The 23,251-nt window shown below is 43.2% G+C and overlaps 1 protein-coding gene and 1 long non-coding RNA gene across 6 annotated transcripts in view; both read left to right on the top strand.

Moving 5' to 3' along the window:
* Positions 1-23,251, top strand: part of pdxdc1 (pyridoxal-dependent decarboxylase domain containing 1) — a 53,695-nt gene that overhangs the window by 5,561 nt on the left and 24,883 nt on the right. For 3 of the 5 annotated variants that reach the window (XM_052049644.1, XM_052049643.1, XM_052049642.1), the window contains exons 8-14: positions 74-152; positions 1,692-1,776; positions 1,974-2,022; positions 2,145-2,246; positions 5,039-5,164; positions 6,026-6,076; positions 6,499-6,543. In XM_052049644.1, coding sequence (XP_051905604.1) covers positions 74-152; positions 1,692-1,776; positions 1,974-2,022; positions 2,145-2,246; positions 5,039-5,164; positions 6,026-6,076; positions 6,499-6,543 — 537 coding nt within the window. The remainder of the gene's footprint in view (positions 1-73; positions 153-1,691; positions 1,777-1,973; positions 2,023-2,144; positions 2,247-5,038; positions 5,165-6,025; positions 6,077-6,498; positions 6,544-23,251) is intronic. The other 2 variants (XM_052049646.1, XM_052049645.1) reach the window with 1 other exon arrangement.
* LOC127590315 (uncharacterized) lies at positions 3,229-4,907 on the top strand. Its single transcript, XR_007959598.1, has 2 exons — positions 3,229-4,289; positions 4,719-4,907. It is a non-coding gene; the product is annotated as an uncharacterized LOC127590315 (long non-coding RNA).

The raw sequence follows: 23,251 nt of genomic DNA, 5'->3' as shown, positions 1-23,251 counted from the left end.
GACACATAATTGTAGATACATGGAAGCTGTTTTGCAAATATATACATACTGTGTCTTCTTTTTTTACACCTAGGATATTGCACTGTTGGACAAGCTAATCAAAGAGGACGTGGAAAGTGGGAAGTTTCCTTTGTTGTTAATAGCCAATGCAGGTAAAGGAAAAAAAATTCTCAGTATGCAAAACTACCGTGTTTTCATGACCGTTCGGCGCACCATATTAAAAGGCGTGTCAGTTACAGGTGATATTTCTGTATTTAACAGATACACAAGACACATTGTATTATTGGACACAGGCATTTTAAAACGTATACTAGCTTAAACAATACGGTAGCATGAATGCATGCTAGCGTATGTTTTTAAAAAGGCAGCAGGACCAAAACTGAGTTTGGTTATACTGTACTGAAATATTTAACAATGTACTCACTTATGTTTTTTTATTAATCCTCATTATCAAATACATCAAACGCCTAATCTTCTGTAGCCAAAATAAACAGCTGCGCAAATTCACAATCAAAGACGCCAGGTTCCCCCGCGCCACTTTCAGAGTTGCCTTGCTAGCTTTTGCGTAAGCTCGAACAACGGTGCACACAGACTCGTAAACCCAAGCATCCACAAATTGTGACGTAACTCACCCAGCGCTGCCTCCCAGTCTTAGTAAAGCTCTGATCGCCATCGGCCTATGCCACTCCGAACTTCACTTTGGCCGTTTCTGTCCATTACCATGGCAACCAAGTACAACGGTAAAAGCCGACTTAATGCACCCATTTTACTTATCGCGACCGTGCTAGTCCTCTTCTTCTCTACAGTGTAGTTCACCGGGATGTCAAAAGTGAGTGACAGCTCATCCATGTAGGTGATGTGGTAGGGCTGGATGTGTTTTTCTGCAATCTTTTTGTTGTATTTCAAAATACTAAGTATGCTTGTCCCTCATCACTTGCCGTCGCACAAGTGGGTATCTAGGAATATGGGAATTGGTTGAGGCAACAGTTGGCAGTGGAAGCCAAGTGAGGCCGGCAGAGCAACGGAGTAAAGGTTTAAAATCTTTATTTAATGTAATAAGATAAGATATCCTTTATTCGTCCCACACTGGGGAAATTTAATACAGAACATTACACTTTTTACTGCAGTAGGAGTGTAATTTGGCCATCTTTCCCTAATCCGCTGGATGTTGCCGCACCACGGTCTTCTTGCCCGGGTGGATAGATGGTGCATTTCATAAAAGAAAAACACCCATCACTATGGATTAGTTGATCTTGAATTCTCTCACGGCTGCTCGATTCCCATGGTCCTCATAACTGATTGTTTGGAGTTTAAACTGTGCTTCGTAAGCGTGTCTCTTCGTTGGTGCCATTTTTGGGTTGTTGTTTTACACAATGCACGTACCGGCACCTACTGGAGTCGTGCCTTTAGCGTCCTCTTTCACACCCAGTCGTCCCACTTTAGCGTCCGCATGCTGTCGTCAGTTACGTCCACCTTTCCTCTATATGAGCAATGTGTCAGCACATCTGACAAGCGGGCCCGTCATCGAAGTCATATAACAACATTCACAGATTTTGGAACTCGGTGCATGTACAAGGTGTGACCTGCATTATTAGACATCTTGTGGTCATGAAAATTCTATACTTATAGTGATTGAAAAAAGTTTTCTTGTATACATACATGACATTTCTTGGTTTTAAATATTTTTCCAGGTACCCATTTGGCGGGTCACACTGATAAGTTGGGGCGCCTTAGGGACTTGTGTGATCAGTACAAAATGTGGCTCCATGTGGAGGGGTGAGACATTTATTAAGATGTAATATCTAACTTAAACACGTTTAAATGCACATCTCAGATGGAAGTGATGATTGTCATAATTATAACTTGTGTCAAGAATACTTTTCTGTTCTCTGTTATTCCTACTGCGTGTCCATATTGATACATTATTTTGTAGCATTTTAAGATTTGTTATGTCATACCTGCTTTGTCTTCAGTATCAACCTGGCGACACTGGTGCTGGCTGAGGCCAGCTCTGCTGTTATGGTAATCTGACCTGTTTATCTCATAAATTTACACTCCATTAATTAATGCAACCAGAACTGTTCAATTATTTTACATGGACATGTACTCAAGAGTTATTTTGTGCTCATCTATTTCCCTAAAAGGCAGCAACAAGAAGTGACAGTATTACGCTCATGCCAGGTCCGTGGCTCGGACTGCCTGCTGTTACTGCTGTTACTCTCTACAGACACGAAGATCCAGCACTGGTAGGCTGCTAATACTGCACTGCTCAACCAACTTTTCCAGCATTTGATCTATATCAGTGCTTCTCAATTATTTTCTGTCATGCCCCCCGAAGAAAAAAAACATCCCCCCCCCCCGCGCGACTATAAATAGTATGATCGGTCAACAAAATTGTTATAAGTACACATTTGCATAACACTGTATCCTTATTAACGTACATGAGAATAAAGAAAGAAATATGGACCAACTTACAACAAAGAATAGCTTTAGTAACTAACAGAAAATATTTTAAGTGTGTCTGAAATTCAGAAATAAAATTAAATCCTTAATTAAACTCTAGGGGCGGCCCGGTAGCCCAGTGGTTAGCACGTCGGCTTCACAGTGCAGAGGTACCGGGTTCGATTCCAGCTCCGGCCTCCCTGTGTGGAGTTTGCTCCAGCAACCCCCGCGACCCTAGTGAGGATCAAGCGGTTAGGAAGATGAATGAATGAATGAATGAATTAAACTCTAAACATTTTTTGACTGACCATGTCAAACCATACAATACTGAAAGATAAAATTACCGTATTTTCCGCACTCTTGGGTGCACCAAAATGTCTTCCATTTTCTGAAAAGCTCACCGAGCGCCTTAAAATCTAGTGTGTCTTTTGTATAGTCATTATGGTAATACGTCAACTCCAAGATGGCTCCTGCCTGGAGACATGCTTCCAATGTTGTAACTTGCCGTTGGTTCAGTGAACTGTGTCGCTGCTTTATTAAATAAGTATTTGTTCCAGCTCCAAAAAAAGGAGAGCTGTGGTGTTCATTTTTTTAAAACAGTCTCAACAAATACAGGTACGTCTTTGTCTATCTCCGTGCTTTCTTCCGTTCGACTCGAGAGGCGTTCAAGACCGCCACCGAAAAACGTAAAATAACGATTACTTCAATGAAACTACAAAAATTGAAAATAATACATCAAAACTGAAAAGCAAGCGAGGATATAAAAAAATAAATTCTATTGCCCCACCCTACATAATTTATATTGTGATTTCATCATTTGTGAATACACAACAAAGGAATAAATAACTACGACTGACATCTTGTGTTATTTTGACTTCAAAGATGGCGCCGCGACAGTGGCTGCCTTTCCAGCAGACTTTATTAATGGTTTTCACAGTCTCAGCAAGTACAGGTACTGTACGTCTTTGTCCGTCTCCGTGCTTTCTTCTGTTCCACTCAAGAGGCGTTCATGGCCACCTCCAAAAAACGTAAATTAATTCTTACTTCAATGAAACCACGAAGAAAATCAAGCGAGGAATTCACAAAATAAATTCCGTAGGGGTGGTATAGAATTTATTTTGTGATTTCATTGCTTGATTTTCTGTTTTGATGCATTGTTTTCAATCTTCGTAGTTTCATTTAAGTACAGTAATAACTTACATTTTTCAGAGGCGGTCATGAACGCCTCTCAAGTTGAACGGACGCCTCTCGAGTTGAAGGAAGGCGCGTCACACCATCTAGTGGAGGCATTGTAGATTGCGCCTTTTAGTGCGAGGCGTCTAATATATGACAAATAATTACAAATTAGCCATTCATTGAAGGCATGCCTCATAATCCAATGCGTCTTTTCGTGCGGAAAATACGGTACATAAAATCAATAAATAATGCATTCAAACTGATCACCAACATTAATTCAGGAGCACAAGATGAAAACCTGCAAAATAAAAATATATAAAATAATTTGTGCTGATTTTTATTTCATCAAAGATGGTCTGGATTAATGGCTACAAGTCGCAGTCAAAAAGTGGGATGATTGTTGGCAATATTCGGCATGTTTTCCTGAAGAAAACTCAAGCGGCTCATCAGCATGATTGGGGTGTACATTGATCCCTCGCTCTAACGCGGTTCACTTTCCGAGGCTTCGCTGTTTCACAGATTTTTTTAGTGCAGTTTCTTTAATGCTTTTAAACAGTGAATTGCGTTCTGCATCCTGATTGACTAAGGCACTGACCGACGTGAACAGTCCAACTTCGTACTGACTATTAAAAATATTATTTTACTGTATAGTATTTCTAAATACTATTATAGTTATTTGTTGAAAACATTATTTGTTTTTTTGTGCTTATGCCTGAAAACAGGTTTTTGTCTTTGGTTTCATTGTATTCATAGTTCAGTATTGTAGAATATAATAATAGTATAAAAATAAAGCTCACTACTTCACGGATTTCACCTATCACTGGTTCTTTTTGGAATGTAACCCCCGCAATAAATGAGGGATTACTGTAATGTCTTTGAGTGACACCTTAATTTATTTGGCTTCATGCTGTCCGCTGCCAACATTTTTAGACACAGTAGGTACACCGGTCTTTCTTCGTCTACCACTGTAGTCACAGTGATGCCAAGCGCCACATATGCTTTGTCATATTTCCTCATCTAAGCTTCTCTTTACTCCGTCTCTCTCCGCCTGTCGACTTTGTGCCTGCACTTCTTACTCATACTCTGTGCTGTGTGCAAAGCGCGTATGCTCAGTGCAAACAAAACGCGGAGCGAATGCTCCCTGCGCACACCCTGCACACATTCTGCCAATGAGAGCGTCACTGCCCCCTAATGCAGTGGAGTTTCAATTGCACTTTATTCTACGACAGTTAAAAAAAAAAAAATCAAAATAAAAAGACATGTTCCCCGAGGTCAAACGCGCTCCCCTTGATGGCGCCTCGCCCCACTATTTGAGAAGCACTGATCTATATGAAGATATATCTAATCAAGATGAGTTACCGGTATAATATGTGTCTATTTGTAAATTACTCACTTCCGACTCTTTCTGTTTTGACTTAAGTCTCTGGCTGCAGGTTTGACCTCGAGTCAGCCTGTCGAGAAGCTGCGAGCATTGCCTCTTTGGTTGTCTCTGCAGTACCTTGGTCACAGTGGGATCATCCAAAAAATAAGACACGCTACCATGTTGGTGAGAAGAAAAAAAACATTACTGTAGAGCTAGCATAGTGGTGTCCAAATTATAGCCTGCGGGCTAACTGCATCCCACTGTTTTTATTTTATTTTTTCCCTTTTGTGGCCCATGACGTTTGCAATTTCTTGTTTTGCATCAATCACAAATGACTAAATTAGTAACAACATTTCTATATGCAGTCCTCCAATGACAAAAAAAATGAAAGAAAATGTTTGGACACTCCTGGTCTAGCATATCAAGTCAAGCTATTTGAAGTACACGTAGTTCATGTTTTATTGTGCTACATTTAAAGTAAGGGTGTTCCGTTCATGGTTTCATTCATGAATGAGATTGGCCAATATTGACCACACGTGACTAACAATTATTTGTAATAATCGATTAGATAAATCAAATTTAGCAAATGTATTGTAAAAAAACATGACATGATTATAAATTGACAGTGCAGACAATGCACAAACATGTATTACGATTGAGTAACTGGTTTCATCTGTAACATGTCCGATAATAGGGGGAAAGGTTATTGTTTGTTTGGGTTGCTCCACACCTGTGCAATGCTGCACACAGGTTGGTCTCTCTGTGATAGTAGGCTACAGAGCAAGACCGAGGGGTGATTTGTTTTTTGTGATTGGAAATGAAAGGCTTTGACCAACACGTGCCAGTCACTTACTTTTCTGCGGAAATGGGCTGAGCACAATCGGTGGTTGACCGATCGGCGCACCACTCATTTCAAGACTAATATATATCAGAACATTTTATTAACAACCAATATGCTGTCAGTAGCTCCCCTGTAGATTTTTTTCAGTCTTTTCCTGTTACTTTGTTGAGCAGACTCTTATAATTTTTGTGTGTCATCAACAGAGTCAACAATTGCTACAGAACCTCAAATCTGTGAGCTCCATCAAAACATCGGTAGGTAATACAATGATTTTATGACATAATCAAATCTTGAATAACAAAGAATAAATTGGTAGCGTTGAGTCAAGCCCATACGATATCAAAGAGCTGTAGTGTGTGCACAGTACACTCACTGTTGCTAGCGTTTGTTCTGTAGAAGGATATATTTTTGCCCAACTGAGTAATATATGTATCTGTGAAAAGGAGATCTTGAATTGTTCATGTCATTCGTGGTTGGCCTGGAATGGAAGTGAGCTCTCGTCTGATAATGATGCCACAAGCAGAACTATTAAAACATTCTTCCTGACGGCAGTTACGCTGACAATTTTTAATCCACATGAAATTACTTTGTCTGAACACGCACTTTACACTGAGTAATTATTTGTAAATGCTGTTGACAAAGACATACTGATTCTTTCAAAGATACATTTTTGTAGGATGTGTTAGCGATGGAGATACCCCTCATCGATGCTTTGACCATGGTAAAAGCCACTGAAATACTTTCAAGTTTCAAGACTTCAGCGCTTGTTCACTGGTATCCAGTAAATCAAAATTGTACCTTGGTGTAATGAGAGGGATGAATTTTTTCCTTTTTGAGTGGCTCAGATACAATTTTATTAAGTTGCATGATTTCTATTGCACTCTAGATACAGTGAACAATGAAATTACAATTTTGTGGGCGTATCAATAATCCAAGCCAGGGCTCCAGACTGCCCCCACCCCTCATTGAAAATGAACAACACTGTGACAAAAACCTTTCATTCACTTGCCTGTGATTGACCAATAAATTTGCCATGAAAAAAAGAGTATTATTAAATATTTTTGTTTGCTAACGAGACATACAGACATGCTGAAGACATGGCGGGAAACAGAGCAGCAAGCTTACAAAAGAAGGCACCATTTTGTCAGTCATTTGGAATCAATTCAGATATGCAATGACAAGACAGTGAGCAGCAAACAATCCCCTTCAAAGTATGTTGAGAGGCTGTTCGAACCAAAGCAAGTAGCATGACCAAATTATTTGAGCATTTAAATTAAACACGCAACAGTATATTCTGTGAGTGACATGAAAGGGAAATGTCATGCCAAGAAAGAGACGACTCGAGCATATGTTTACTTGGCGAACATGGAGCTCGGTAATAAAGCATAGCAAGCAAACAATAGTCAGAGAAGTCATTGTTCATCATACCATCCACAGTTATGGTTTCATGAAATAAAATGCACTCATTGCCATCATGCACAGACACTCATAATACAAGCAACAACAATTGTAGCAAAAGGTTAAAAGAAACATGTAGGAATGTGAAGAATTATGAGCAGTCAGCACTGCTGTCAGGCTGATGAATAAAAAATAACAATCATAATAATAATAATAATTAAATGATGTGAAGGAAAATTGTAAATAGTACTGCGATTACTACATCCAACTCCAGGGAATTATAGACGAAGTGCACAAGAAAGACATAATAATAATACAGGGCGATTGGAATGCCAAAGTTGGTAGAGATACTTATAAAAATTGGAGGGGAACATATGGACCATCTTGCAACCTTGTAACAAATGAGAGAGGACTGCGGCTTCTGGAATTTGCTGCTACCAACAGTTTAGCACTGGCCAACACCTTCGGTGCTCATAAAGCCTCTAGGAGAGAAACCTGGCACAGCCCTGATGGTCACACTCATAACCAGATTGATTACATCATGGTTCCTAAGCGCTTCCGCTCAGGAATAAACATCGCCCGCACCCGCAGTTTCCCCGGGGCAGACATAGGAAGTGACCACGATCTAGTAATGATGACATTCAAAACAAGACTGAAAAGAATCAACAAGCCCAGATTCACAAGACTGAGATTCAACCTCGACAAACTAAAAGACGCCAAAGTCAGGGAAGAGTTCCAAGCAATGATTGGAGGGAGTTTTGCAGCCCTGACAGTCCTGGATGAGAACACGGACATTGAAGAAGCCATCAACACCTTTAACTCTGCAATTGCAGGGACGGATGACAAGATATTGGGCAAACACCAACATCCTAAAAAACCATGGGTCACCAACGAAATTTTAAAGTTGTGTGATAAAAGACGCGACCTAAAGAAAGAAAAAAGGGATTTAGAGGGAGCAAAGAAGTATCGGGAGGCCAACAACAGAGTCCGGAAGGAAATGAAGAAAGCGAAAGAAGCCCGGATAGAACAACAGTGCAGCGAGATACAGGAAAGCCTAGATAAGAACAACACAAGGAAAGCATTCCAAGTTTTTCTTGACCACCAAGAAAAAAGGAAGACCTAGTAGCATACAAAGCAAGATCGGAATATGCCTCACAGAAGAAAAGGATGTCCTGGACAGATGGACAGAATACTGCAAAGACCTGTACAATTACAAACTAAATGGGGACCCATCAGTACTCAAATGTCCACTAACACCACCAGAAGAAGACCCAAGCCCCATACTGCGCGAAGAAGTGGAACTAGCCGTCAAGAAACTTAAAAAAGGAAAGTCTGCCGGAGCAGACAATATCCCTGCGGAACTAGTCCAAGCAGGAGGAGAGGCAATGATAACAGCCCTCACAAAAATTTGCAACCATATATGGAGTACCGGAGTCTGGCCAACACCCTGGACTCAATCATTAATAATCACCTTGCCGAAAAAAGGAAATCTACAGCAGTGTGAAAATTATCGCACTATCAGCTTGATCAGTCACCCAAGCAAAGTCCTGCTGAAGATCATTCTGCACAGACTGAAGCCCATAGCTGAGAACATCATAGCTGAGGAACAGGCTGGATTCAGAGCAGGACGCAGCACCACAGAACAGATTTTTAACTTAAGATTAAACTGCGAAAAACACCTACAGCACCAAAAAGACCTATACCACGTATTTATAGATTTCAAAAAGGCCTTTGACAGGGTATGGCACGCAGCCCTATGGACCACCATGCGCAAGTATAACATCAATGCCAACCTCGTCCGAATCATCGAAAACCTGTATGGAAAGGCCTCAAGTGCTGTCCTCCTGAATGGAAGTATCGGCAATTGGTTTAAAACTACAGTCGGTGTGCGTCAGGGCTGCCTACTCTCACCCACCCTCTTCAATTTGTATCTAGAGAGGATCATGGAAGATGCCCTTGAACATCATGAAAGCACAATCTCCATCGGAGGGAGAAACATCACCAACCTCAGATTTGCTGATGACATAGATGGACTGGCAGGAACAGAAGATGAGTTACAGCAACTAGTAGAACACCTGGACGAAGCAGCTGCCTCATATGGCATGGAAATATCTGCCGAAAAAACAAAGCTGATGACCAACAACAATCAAGGCATCAATCTTGATATCCGAGTCAGTGGGAAACAACTAGAAACTGTGCAGTCATTCAAATACTTAGGCTCTATTATCTCAGACGAGGGCTCGAGGCCAGAGATGTTGGCAAGAATTGCTCAAACATCAACAGCAATAGCAAAACTCCGAACCATCTGGAAAGATAGGAACATAGCTCTGCGCTCAAAGATCCACCTTCTACGCTCCCTTGTCATGTCAATCTTCCTATATGCATGTGAAACCTGGACACTAACAGCAGATCTCCAAAGAAAGATCCTTGCAATGGAGATGAGATGCTACAGGAAGATATTAAACATCCCTTACACCGATCATGTAACAAACGAGGAAGTTCAAAATAGGATACAACAAGCTATCGGACACCATGACAACCTACTCTCCATCGTAAAAAGACGGAAGTTACGGTGGTGCGGCCATGTTACGAGATCATCAGGCCTTGCAAAGACGGTGCTACAAGGAACTGTACAAGGATCTCGTAAACGAGGAAGGCAGAAAAAGAGGTGGGAGGACAACATCAGAGAGTGGACCAACCTGGATTTCGCAACGTCCCAGAGAGAGGCAGAAAACAGAGACGGTTGGAAAGAAACGGTGAAGGATCTTCACGGGCGCCCCAACGACCACAACCGAGGTCAAGGGATAGGTGACAGGTGACTGCGATTTATCCATTTTGTGTTCATATTGCATTTAATTGAAATATGTTTGTTGTTTTTTTCTCTTTCTTCTTTCTACATACATTCTTGCTGCTGGAGGCTGTAAATTTCCCCAGTGTGGGACGAATAAAGGATATCTTATCTTATCAGTTGGTGGAAATTGATGACACTGATTCAGCTAATCAGACTGATTGAATTGAATTGACTGAAAATTGTATTAGCTCGTAAATTAAGCTCAGCAAAATGATGATTTTTACTTCCTGCTTGCTTATAAGTGTGATCGCATTCTTCTGGAAATGTGTATTTATTTTTATGAAACACCTACTGTGGATGGTATGATACAGAATGAGTCACATGCATGCACAGCCACTCGTGGCCACCTTTAACTGAGGCCACCTCACTTTAAAAAATTCCTGTTCCAACTGAAAGTACACATAAACCAAGAACGCATCGAATTTCTTGTCTGCTTAAAGGGGAAGTCAACCCCAAAAATGTCTTTACAATAGGGCTCAGGTAATTACTCATCATGGCTTTGCCTGTTTTCTGAAGCTGAGCCATGATTGGTTCTTACCTGAGCCCTGAGCAACTGGGAGTTTGTTTTCAGTCCACAGCAATTGACAAAATGGCTGCCCCCTTAAATGGAGAAAAACAAGTGGATTTTATTGCTGCACTCATATTCATTCCAAAAACAGATTTACTGGGGCTGCATACATCATTCATTCATTCATTCATCTTCCGAGCCGCTTGATCCTCACTAGGGTCGCGGGGGGTGCTGGAGCCTATCCCAGCTGTCTTCGGGCAGTAGGCGGGGGACACCCTGAATCGGTTGCCAGCCAATCGCAGGGCACACAGAAACGAACAACCATTCGCACTCACACTCACACCTAGGGACAATTTAGAGTGTTCAATCAGCCTGCCACGCATGTTTTTGGAATGTGGGAGGAAACCGGAGCACCCGAAGAAAACCCATGCAGGCCCGGGGAGAACATGCAACCTCCACACAGGGAGGCCGGAGCTGGAATCGAACCCGGTACCTCCGCACTGTGAAGCCGACGTGCTAACCACTGGACTACCGGGTCGCCCAATATTATCAAAATATTTTTGGGATGTCTTCCTATTTAAAGATGCATCAGTTGGTGTTGGGGAAAATATTCCAAGATGCATTTTGGGTTGCTATCAAAATAGATAATACAACAGTACATGAGAGGAGACACGTTTTGAAATTGATATCCAGTCACGTGATATAACTGTGATTATTTGAGCAAATATGTTGAGGCTGAAGGGCCAAATTCACAAGTACACCGATGTTCCAATTACCATACAAAGAAACTTCACCCCCCCCCAAAAAAAACAATTTTAAAGAGATGAGAAAAAAATGTCCAAATATGCAAATTTGTGGATGCAGAACTGAGGGTCCATTGTACAGAGACTACCTGTAAAAAGATAAAATGTGAATTATTTTTTACTTACTTTTTTTACCTAAATGTCTTGCTTGTGTCCCTACAATTTGAAGTTGGGGGCGAAGATGCTCCCAGGAAAAAGTTAGTCTGGAGCCCTGACTGTGAATCTCTAACTTGTGGGTGTTTGGTAAATTGATCGGTTTGGTTTATTTTTATTTTTTGGTTATCTAAGTTCACAGCAAAGATGGATGATGTTGGGAAACTGTGTGTGGGGAATGTGTACAGTACCTTGCAAAAGTATTCATACCGCTCGAACTTTCCCTGCTTTGGCACCTTACAGCCAAAAAGTCTTTATGTGATTGACCCATAATAATAATAATAATAATACATTTGATTTATAAGCGCCTTTCAGGACACCCAAGGACACTTTACAATAACAAAAAACAAAGAACAATACGGGTTGAGCAGCGGCAGCCAAAACACGCCAGCGTTCACTCAACCCGGAAGTCAGAAAGAAACCACAAGGGAGGGAGAGGGGGAGAAAAAAAACACGCTCGAACTACCCTCATTTTGAGGATAATTTGAGTTAGGCAAAAAACTCCTGCACAAGCATATGACAGTTACAACAGGTCACAAGACATAAAAAATGAAGACGGTGAAACAAGGGAATGTATGAAGTAGGGGGTGATGGTGGGGGACTAGCTTCCGTGAATACTTTCATCAGGGGAAGGTCGAGATAGCAGATGTTGTTTTGGTAGCAGGCTGCCCAAGAATTTAAGAGAGCCTTGAGTCCGTGGCTTATGTCTCTTTAGTGGCATCGATCAGCCAAATCTGTGATATCAGTCAATATTTGAGCACGGATTGCAGTTTCTCCAAGTTTTTGACCATCTTGCAAAGACGCTCCAAAACCGCAACAGTTTGTGGTTGAGCACAGTCTGAGTTGTTGGGCATCCGCACTATGCCTTCCTTAGACCGGCAGCCTCTTCGCTTCCAATAGAGCCGCTCCCGTCGGTTGAATTTTGCGATAGGTCAGGAAACTGCTAACACCAAACAGCAGCATACCTGTTATCGGAAGGCCGATAATGTAGATGTCATCCACATCCTCAACGGACAGTGTTGACAGGCACACCATTCTCCGCTTCCTCCGAGGATCTAGGGTGTACCCAGCAGCAAAAGTCCCCAAGGGGCTAGTAGGCTCCACACTGCCTGCTCTTCTCATCGAGGAAATTTTGTCGATGGCATCCAGAGACGAACCAATGTTTGTTTTAGGCTGAAAATACAACAGGAGGCTAGGAAAAGTCAGACAAAGACAGCACATGGACTGCGTGGCGAGCAGGGAAGGGTGGGGGTCGGTATGGGGGGACAGGAGCAGAAAGCAAAAGCATCCGCCTTCGCCGAGAGCCAAGCAAGAAGACACAAACTGTCATATGATTGTCAAGTGAAACGGAAATGAAAGTTTTGAAAATTTTAAGCAAATAAAAACATGGTGTGCATTTGTATTCAGATCCTCTGCATCATCAATACTTGATGAACTGCGGCTGCGATAGCACCTTTAATTGCGGCAAATGGTCGGCAGACATTCGTCAGACGTTTGCATGTACTTGTCGCAAGGGAATTTTGAACATATTCTAAATTTCCTTGCGATAAGAAAAAAAAATAAAACTGTTGGTTACTGTCTGGCTAACATTTGGTGAACATTTATATGAATATTTGAGACCTTGAATGAACCCTAACATGAACACGCGTGTGTACTGTATGTTTGGCGGTGGTCGGAGGGGCCTTGGTTGAACACTGGCTTTCATCAGCCTGCCCCAACTACTTTCTTTCCCTACATAACAAAATAAAACTTACCGGTAGGCCTTTTTTTTTAACAAGGGCGACTTCTTGCCAGTCTTTCATAAAGGCCCGATTTGTCAAGTGTACAATTTCGAGTCATCCTGTGGACAGATTCTCCCACCTGAACAGTGGATTTCTGCAGTTTTCTGACCAGATCTCTCCTCGTTCGCTCTTCCAGTTTAAATGGGTGGGCATGTCTGGGTAGATTTGCCAACTTTCTCCATTGTTGGGTGATTGAATGGAGATGTTTTTTGATATTGGGATATTTCTGTGTCCACAACTTTATCCTTGACCTTTTTTCGTGAGCTCCTTGGCCTTCATGATACCGGTACTGAGGCCAACACAGAACAGGCATATTTATACTGAGAGTATAAATGTGGTTGTTGTAGATGTCCGGGGGGCTAAATACAAATGCGCGCCTCACTTTTCAGACATATATTGACTTAAAATTTTGAAAACCCTCTATCATTTTCATTCCACTTGACATTAATTCGATACTGTTTGCTTTGCACATAAAATGTCAAAATGTTTGAAAATGTGCAAACAGTTAAAGGCGTACAAAAACTCTTTTCCAAAACGTGCTATAAAAAAAGTATTTTTTTATGGTCACTTTATAATAGCCAGTATGGGTTACCTTGGTTGCAGGCTGTCATGCCACCGATCCCGCCCATTTCTAGGGCTTCCCTACGAGATATTCTGGGGTCCCTTCTGCTTTCTATTGTAGGTGGGAGTCTCCTCTGTCTCTGTAGCTAAGTCTCTGCCTGTCACCAGCACTCTTTGTCATTTGCCTATTCCTCCTGCTTTTCTCTTTCACTCAGTCATTTTCCACCAACATTAGTTCAGTGGTATTTGGGTCTCCATTGGCTGATGGCTGTTCACGTCCTCCTAATTGTTTAGGATGTGGACAACACAGGCATGTTATCATTAATTTTGTTGCCTTTGGAAGATATTGCAGGGTCATGAATAATTGACTTATATCCTGTTGTTTTATAAATATTTCTGAATATTATACGGATATGTAAACAGTTCTATACATTTTTGGTGCACACCACAAAGAGAACCACATCACAAGTAAGCAAGCTAGAGAAGATGTCAGAGTGCAGGCATGCCCAAACGGTGCAGCCCCTCTTGTGCTATGGCTGGGATTGGTGTCTTGTTCAATCTTCATCTTTTGTATGCAATGGGACTTAAACTGTAACCATGTGTGTTCCAAAGCTTAAGCCCTTACACAAGAGCTGCTCCCCTCAGCCCTGTGACGTCTCATCATGTCTTTAATTTAAAATCTGTGATGTGTCAGCACCATTAGACAATTTATTTCACCAGTTAGAACTGCCAATGATACGGATCCCAATTTGTTGCGCCTAGGTCTGAATGAGCCTTAACTTTATTTCCATTGCAGCAAACACCATCATTGTCTGATTGTGTGTATGAAGAAAATAAAGTACACTTGTTCAGAGAGGCAGTGTGCGCTCCCTCCCCAGTAGTTTTGAATGCACTCCAAGGTTTAAACAAATCATCAAAATTAACTTAAACGAACACAGTGACACCGTGGAGCTGTGAGCCACACAACAGGCTCTCGTTTTGGTTGATACCAGACATGGCCACAGCCTCCAAGAAACTAGAGGAGGTCCGTATTTTATATACAGAATATATTTCTACATTTGTTCAATATATTCAGAAAATCTGGGCAGGTCCTCATGATTTGCAACACCCCTCCATCATAACCCTGTGCGCTCCCTAACGCTGGAATGAAGTGTTTTTATTCAAAGAGTTAGAACAGTCAGGATATGTGTTATTTATACTGAGGAAAAAAATAAAATCATATGATATACATTTGTGAATTAATGTTTTAGTGCAGTAGTTTAGTATTTTGAAGTAAATCAACACTCTACAGGCATGACATGGCATGATACACAAGTTGAGAAATGACTTTGCATAGAAGTCAATCACTGACTGCAGAAAAAGTGGTAACCCCTCAGTGATAATTTTACAGTTTACCGGCAGCGAGACCCAGGGACTCGCTGATCAGAAAAGTATGAGTCCCATTATGCATTGAGAGAGTACCAAATTTCGAATTCTGAAAGGGTCTACCTATTCAATTGCATATGATAATAACGCAAACAACAACATGTACATACAATGATAAACAAATGCTGCAAAATTTCAAATAATTCAGGAGCAGACCTGAGGATTTCGGAAATTCATGGTAACCAATTTCCGGTTCCGTCGAGTCGATCCTTGAGGTCAAGGACCGGCTCGAGGACCACAACACATACTGCATATATACTGTATGTATATATATATATATATATATATATATAATTTATATATGTGTGTGTGCATGTGTGTATACATATACATATATATATGTGTATATATATTTGTATGTATAGATATACAGTATATGTATGTACTGTATATACTGTATGTATGTATATTGTGTATATTATATATATATATATATATATATATATATATATATATATATATATATATATGAAGGGCGAACGATCCTGATCATGAAGGATCCCTCGAAGGGTGCAGTCCCATCCAACTATCGGCCAATAACCTGTCTCTTCACAACATGGAAGCTCATGTCAGGCATCATTGCGGCTAAGATAAGTGGACACATGGATCAATACATGAGCGAAGCACAGAAGGGCATTGGTAGAGATACCAGAGGAGCCAAACATCAGCTCCTGGTTGACAGAACAGTCGCACAAGACTGCAGGTCCCGACGTACCAACCTGTGCACAGCCTGGATTGATTACAAGAAAGCCTATGACTCGATGCCACATACATGGATCACTGAATGCTTGGAGTTGTATAAGGTGAACAGGACCCTAAGAGCCTTCGTTGCGAACTCGATGAGAATGCGGAAAACCACACTTGAAGCCAATGGCAAGCCACTTACCCAAGTGTCCATCAAATGTGGCATATACCAAGGTGATGCACTCTCCCCACTGCTGTTCTGCATAGGACTGAACCCGCTAAGCCAAGTAATCACCAAGACGGGCTATGGATACCGCCTCAGAAATGGAGCTACAATCAGTCACCTCCTCTACATGGATGACATAAAGCTGTATGCTAAGAGCGAAAGGGACATAGAATCACTGATCCACACAACCAGGATCTACAGCACCGACATCGGGATGTCATTCGGGCTTGAGAAATGTAGTCGGATGGTGACTAAGAGAGGAAAGGTAGTCCGCACTGAAGGGGTCTCACTCCCTGAAGGAACAATAGCAGACGTTGAGGACAGCTACAAGTACCTTGGTATACCACAAGCCAATGGCAACCTCGAACTGGCAACAAGGAAAGCGGCTACGGCCAAATACCTCCAGCGAGTGAGGCAAGTCCTAAGAAGCCAGCTCAATGGCAAGAATAAGACCCGGGCAATAAACAGCTATGCCCTGCCAGTGATCAGATACCCTGCAGGAATAATAAGGTGGCCAAAGGAAGAGATTCAGACCACGGACGTTAAGACCCGAAAGCTCCTAACCATGCATGGAGGGTTCCATCCCAAATCCAGCACCCTGAGACTGTACGCAAGCCGAAAGGAAGGAGGCCGGGGACTAGTGAGTGTGAGAGCCACTGTCCAGGATGAAACATCCAAGCTCCATGAATACATCAAGGAGAAGGCTCCAACGGATGACATACTCAGAGAATGTCTCAGACAATGGGGAACAGAAGATGAGGCGCTGGAAGAGGGACCATCATGGGAGGCCAAGCCCCTACACGGGATGTACCACCGGACCATAACTGAAGTGGCTGATCTCAAGAAATCCTATCAGTGGCTAGAGAGGGCTGGCCTGAAGGACAGCACAGAGGCACTCATCCTGGCTGCTCAGGAGCAGGCCTTGAGCACCAGAGCCATCGAGGCCCAGATATACCACACCAGACAAGACCCAAGGTGTAGGTTGTGCAAAGAGGCACCTGAGACGATCCAACACATAACTGCAGGGTGTAAGATGCTGGCAGGGAAAGCCTACATGGAACGCCATAACCAGGTGGCTGGCATAGTCTACCGAAACATCTGTGCGGAGTATGGACTGGAAACCCCAAGGTCAAAATGGGAAACACCTCAGAAGGTGGTGGAGAATGACAGAGCGAAGATCCTGTGGGATTTCCAGATCCAGACTGACAAGATGGTAATGGCGAACCAACCAGATATCGTGATCATAGATAAAGGGCAGAGGAAAGCCGTTGTAGTGGATGTAGCGGTCTCAAGTGATGGAAACATCAGGAAGAAGGAACATGAGAAACTCGAGAAATACCAAGGGCTCAGAGAGGAGCTGGAGAGAACCTGGAAGGTAAAGGTGACAGTCGTGCCTGTGGTGGTCGGAGCACTCGGGGCAGTGACCCCCAAACTAGATGAGTGGTTGCAACAGATCCCGGGAACAACATCGTACATCTCAGTCCAGAAATGTGCAGTGCTGGGAACAGCAAGGATACTGCGCAGAACCCTCAAGCTTCCTGGCCTCTGGTCGAGGACCCGAGCTGAATGAGGGACGGACACCACCCCGAGGGGTGAGATGAGGATTTTTTTTTATTAGAGCTGTCAGTTTAGCACGTTTGTATTGGCATTAATTTAAATGAATTTTAACGGGATTAAATTTTTTCTCGCGAGATTAACGCGGCACACGTCACAAGCGGATGTTACGTTGCTCTATAAATACACCAGAAACAAAACAACAAGCGCGCTGCAGAAGTCCACGCCCATGTCTGTTTTGCCAGCTACGGCAGCGCGAGACACTGAAAACGGATACTTAAAGAGTTTATGAATGGAAAGTTTACTTTTAAAAAGTTGCCATATTGCTCCACTGACAAGACCAAAGTTATCTGTTCTTCTCTCTCTCTGTATCATACAGGTATACGATGTATGCCACTGACGCGATCGTTACTTGTTTGGAACTATTTTTTGTGTGGAAGGTTACAGTGTTCTTTGTCCATGTAAATAGAGCGGGTGGAGCTTCTCTGTGTTCGTCTGACAGCGACGGTGCGCTACAGTGGTAGCGACGTAGCGAAAGTAAAATGTCTCCAGTGTTGTCATCGAACCAAGTGTAGTCATTCGAAATGAGGTAGACAAAAAACGTAGAGAGACTTCCGCGCAAGAAGGACCAATACAATCAACATAGCCTGACTGTGTTAGAGGGAGTGAACACCCCCCCCCCCCCCCCTTTCAGAATGGTTTGCCCCTGCAGCACGTGGGAAGTGCGTGTGCTTGTTTGTATGGCCGGCAGTTTCCAATACAGCGGCACATAATGAACACTGGTGTCCGGTGCCTTGTTATTCTTCAACAAACATACAGAAACAGACTGCTGTGTTGAAAGCAAACTTGAGAAAAATGAAGTATGCAACCATGGTTTAAATCCACCATAGGCTGAATACTAGTGTACCTTAGATGTTATATTGCTCTGTTTTGATTTCATGAAAAAAATCTGTTAAAGCAGCTATTGTGTGAGAAAATATTTTTTTCACCGTTATTGATGGACAGTGATATTATTGTGTGAGAGATTATGTGTGAATAACTGCACCTAGTGAAAAATGTCCATGTAAAATTGAAACTCGAAATTGTTATTTCAGTAAATATTTGCATTTGGCACATAGAAAACTGATTCATGATTCCATGTTGATGAGAGCATTAAAATGGGGGAAAAAATAGGACAAAAGATGTAAAAGGAAATTCAGAAACGATAAATGTGTGAGTAATCACGATTATTTTTTTAGTTCATTTGAGTTAATTATGACAGTTGCATTTTTAATTAGATTAAATATTTTAATCGTTTGACAGCTCTTTTATAAAAAAAAAAAAAAATCCTCATCTCACCCCTCGGGTGGTGTCCGTCCCTCATTCAGCTCGGGTCCTCTACCAGAGGCCAGGAAGCTTGAGGGTTCTGCGCAGTATCCTTGCTGTTCCCAGCACTGCACATTTCTGGACTGAGATGTCCGATGTTGTTCCCGGGATCTGTTGCAACCACTCATCTAGTTTGGGGGTCACTGCCCCGAGTGCTCCGACCACCACAGGCACGACTGTCACCTTTACCTTCCAGGCTCTCTCCAGCTCCTCTCTGAGCCCTTGGTATTTCTCGAGTTTCTCATGTTCCTTCTTCCTGATGTTTCCATCACTTGGGACCGCTACATCCACTACAACAGCTTTCCTCTGCCCTTTATCTATGATCACGATATCTGGTTGGTTCGCCATTACCATCTTGTCAGTCTGGATCTGGAAGTCCCACAGGATCTTCGCTCTGTCATTCTCCACCACCTTCGGAGGTGTTTCCCATTTTGACCTTGGGGTTTCCAGTCCATACTCCGCACAGATGTTTCGGTAGACTATGCCAGCCACCTGGTTATGGCGTTCCATGTAGGCTTTCCCTGCCAGCATCTTACACCCTGCAGTTATGTGTTGGATCGTCTCAGGTGCCTCTTTGCACAACCTACACCTTGGGTCTTGTCTGGTGTGGTATATCTGGGCCTCGATGGCTCTGGTGCTCAAGGCCTGTTCCTGAGCAGCCAGGATGAGTGCCTCTGTGCTGTCCTTCAGGCCAGCCCTCTCTAGCCACTGATAGGACTTCTTGAGATCAGCCACTTCAGTTGTGGTCCGGTGGTACATCCCGTGTAGGGGCTTGTCCTCCCATGATGGTCCCTCCTCCAGCGCCTCATCTTCTGTTCCCCATTGTCTGAGACATTCTCTGAGTACGTCATTCGTTGGAGCCTTCTCCTTGATGTATTCATGGAGCTTGGATGTTTCATCCTGGACAGTTGCTCTCACACTCACTAGTCCTCGGCCTCCTTCCTTTCGGCTTGCGTACAGTCTCGGGGTGCTGGATTTGGGATGGAACCCTCCATGCATGGTTAGGAGTTTTCGGGTCTTAATATCTGTGGTCTGAATCTCTTCCTTTGGCCACCTTATTATTCCTGCAGGGTATCTGATCACTGGCAGGGCATAGCTGTTTATTGCCCGGGTCTTATTCTTGCCATTGAGCTGGCTTCTTAGGACTTGCCTCACTCGCTGGAGGTATTTGGCCGTAGCCGCTTTCCTTGTTGCCAGTTCGAGGTTGCCATTGGCTTGTGGTATACCAAGGTACTTGTAGCTGTCCTCAATGTCTGCTATTGTTCCTTCAGGGAGTGAGACCCCTTCAGTGCGGACTACCTTTCCTCTCTGAGTCACCATCCGACTACATTTCTCAAGCCCGAATGACATCCCGATGTCGCTGCTGTAGATCCTGGTTGTGTGGATCAGGGAATCTATGTCCCTTTCGCTCTTAGCATACAGCTTTATGTCATCCATGTTGAGGAGGTGACTGATTGTAGCTCCATTTCTGAGGCGGTATCCATAGCCTGTCTTGGTGATTACTTGGCTTAGCGGGTTCAGTCCTATGCAGAACAGCAGTGGGGAGAGTGCATCACCTTGGTATATGCCACATTTGATGGACACTTGGGTAAGTGGCTTGCCATTGGCTTCAAGTGTGGTTTTCCACATCCTCATCGAGTTCGCAACGAAGGCTCTTAGGGTCCTGTTCACCTTATACAACTCCAAGCATTCAGTGATCCATGTATGTGGCATCGAGTCATAGGCTTTCTTGTAATCAATCCAAGCTGTGCACAGGTTGGTACGTCGGGACCTGCAGTCTTGTGCGACTGTTCTGTCAACCAGGAGTTGATGTTTGGCTCCTCTAGTATCTCTACCAATGCCCTTCTGTGCTTCGCTCATGTATTGATCCATGTGTCCACTTATCTTAGCCGCAATGATGCCTGACATGAGCTTCCATGTTGTGGAGAGACAGGTTTTTGGCCGATAGTTGGATGGGGCTGCACCCTTCGAGGGATCCTTCATGATCAGGATCGTTCGCCCTTCGGTTAGCCATTCTGGGTGAGTCCCATCCCTCAGCAGCTAGTTCATTTGTACTGCTAGGCGCTCATGGAGTGCTGTGACTGTAGGTGTGGACCATGTCCGGGCCTGGTGCTGTCCAGTTCTTCATATCTGAGACTCTTTCCTGTATGTCTGCCACTGTTATGGTAACTGGGTTCTGTTCAGGGAGGTTGCTGTGCTCCTCTCTCATGGTCACCAGCCATTGTGCACTGCTGTTATGTGCAACCTCCTTCTCCCATATGCCTTTCCAGTACCTTTCAGTTTCCAGTCTTGGTGGGTCAGCTCTGTTGTTAGGACCCTGCCACTGAGCGTACACTTTCGCAGGTTGTGTTGCGAACAGCCTGTTTATTCGTCTGGCCTCATTCTCTTTCGTGTACCGCTTTAGGCGACTGGACAAGGCTTGGAGCCTTTGTTTGGCAGTTTCTAGTATGGTCATCTGGATGTACTTCTCTGATATCGGCCTTTTCATCACACCTCTCTGGGCCTCCGTCAATTGACTCACATCTTTCCGGGCCGCCTTGATCTTAGCCTCCAACCGTCTTTTCCATGGTGGGTAACGTATCTCATGGCTTCCATGGTTGCTCTTATAGCCCAGAGTCTCCAGGATCACTGATGCTGAAGCGTATATCAGCTCATTGGTTTCTGTGATCGTTACGGTAGGGATCGCCCTCAGTGCTGCATTCACACTTTCTATGAGACTTTCAGATGGTACTTCACATAGCCGTTGTAATCGGTTTCTAGGTTGCCCAGCTTCCATTCTCGCCATGATCTTAGCTTTCAGGTCAGTTGCTGCCTCGCTCAGCATTTCATTCATTGGGGCTGGCCACCCAATCTCATCATCTGCATTCATTGGGGCTAGCCTCCCAATCTCTTGTATGACCTCCTCTGATCTGGCAGCCTGGGGCCCTTCGCCATGGAACCTGCGTTGTACCTCATCAATCTCAAGTTGTGACAGCAGTTGCCGTTTGTGGATGTTGGAACACTGAGCTACTAGTTGTTTCGTGGTCAACCGTGACTGTGGGTTTCGAAGTAGCCCACATTCTCTGCATGTAACCCCTCTGACTAGGGTTGCTTGAGTAGTAGCATTCCAACAGAGCCATGTTATCCCCTCTCGCCCATCTCCGCTTTGTTCCAGTAGCCCATTTTTCATCAACGTGCTCTGGTTCCCCAGCACCTGACGCAGACCTTGTTTGGCCGGGCGACGTCTGAGCCGGCATGTCATTCGTTTTATTGTCTCTCATCATTGTATGAGGTAGGCATTAGCGTGAAGGATCTTGCCCAAGGACCCACACTGGATGGTGTTATGTGCTCATTTTTGCCCCAAGCGGGATTAGAACCACCGTCTCCCGTATGCCAAACCGATGCCTTACCAACTGAGCTATCCAGCCGCTTTATATATATATATATATATATATATATATATATATATATATATATATATATATATATATATAATGTATACACACACACACACCAGTATATATTTTTTGTCACTTTATTGGATCTTTAAATCAAATTCAATTGTATTGGGATATTTGTTCAGGATGCTAATGGTCAATAACCATCACTATGCACCAAAACTACAAATGTAGTTTAGCAGAAAAAAGATTCTCCTGCTTGAGTCTCTTGGAATCCTTTCGGCTTGGTGTTCTTCCATTGCTGAGTTTATTTCAAAATATTATGAAAATAAGACTATACACACTTGTCACAAACAACTTGAGAAACAGACTGAGCTTTTCACTATCCAGTACATTTTAGATAATCTGACAACGCCAGACACATACATTATTCATGACCCCGATGTGAGGCATCCCATGCACACCTCTTTTGAACCCAACCCAAGCATGATCTCGATTAGATGCAATCTGTGATGGGTGGTTTCTCTTGGGTCGTGTGTGGGGGGGGGGGGTGAAGTGACTGTTCCCCATGTGCATTTGCTTACACCGCCATTCTGGCAGGATGGGAGCGATATTGGCAGGTGTCAGATTTAAAATGGAGAGCAATGATACAAAAACGTATTATCAGTCAACTTTCTGCCCAAGTGAATTCACATTTTCACTTTGATTAAAACGGAAATGATGGCCAACATGCGCAAGCTAGA

Source organism: Hippocampus zosterae, chromosome 17 (genome assembly GCF_025434085.1).
Source record: "Hippocampus zosterae strain Florida chromosome 17, ASM2543408v3, whole genome shotgun sequence".
Classification (NCBI taxonomy): domain Eukaryota; kingdom Metazoa; phylum Chordata; class Actinopteri; order Syngnathiformes; family Syngnathidae; genus Hippocampus; species Hippocampus zosterae.
Note: the sequence above shows the minus strand (reverse complement) of the source record. Positions and strands in the feature narration are given on the sequence as shown.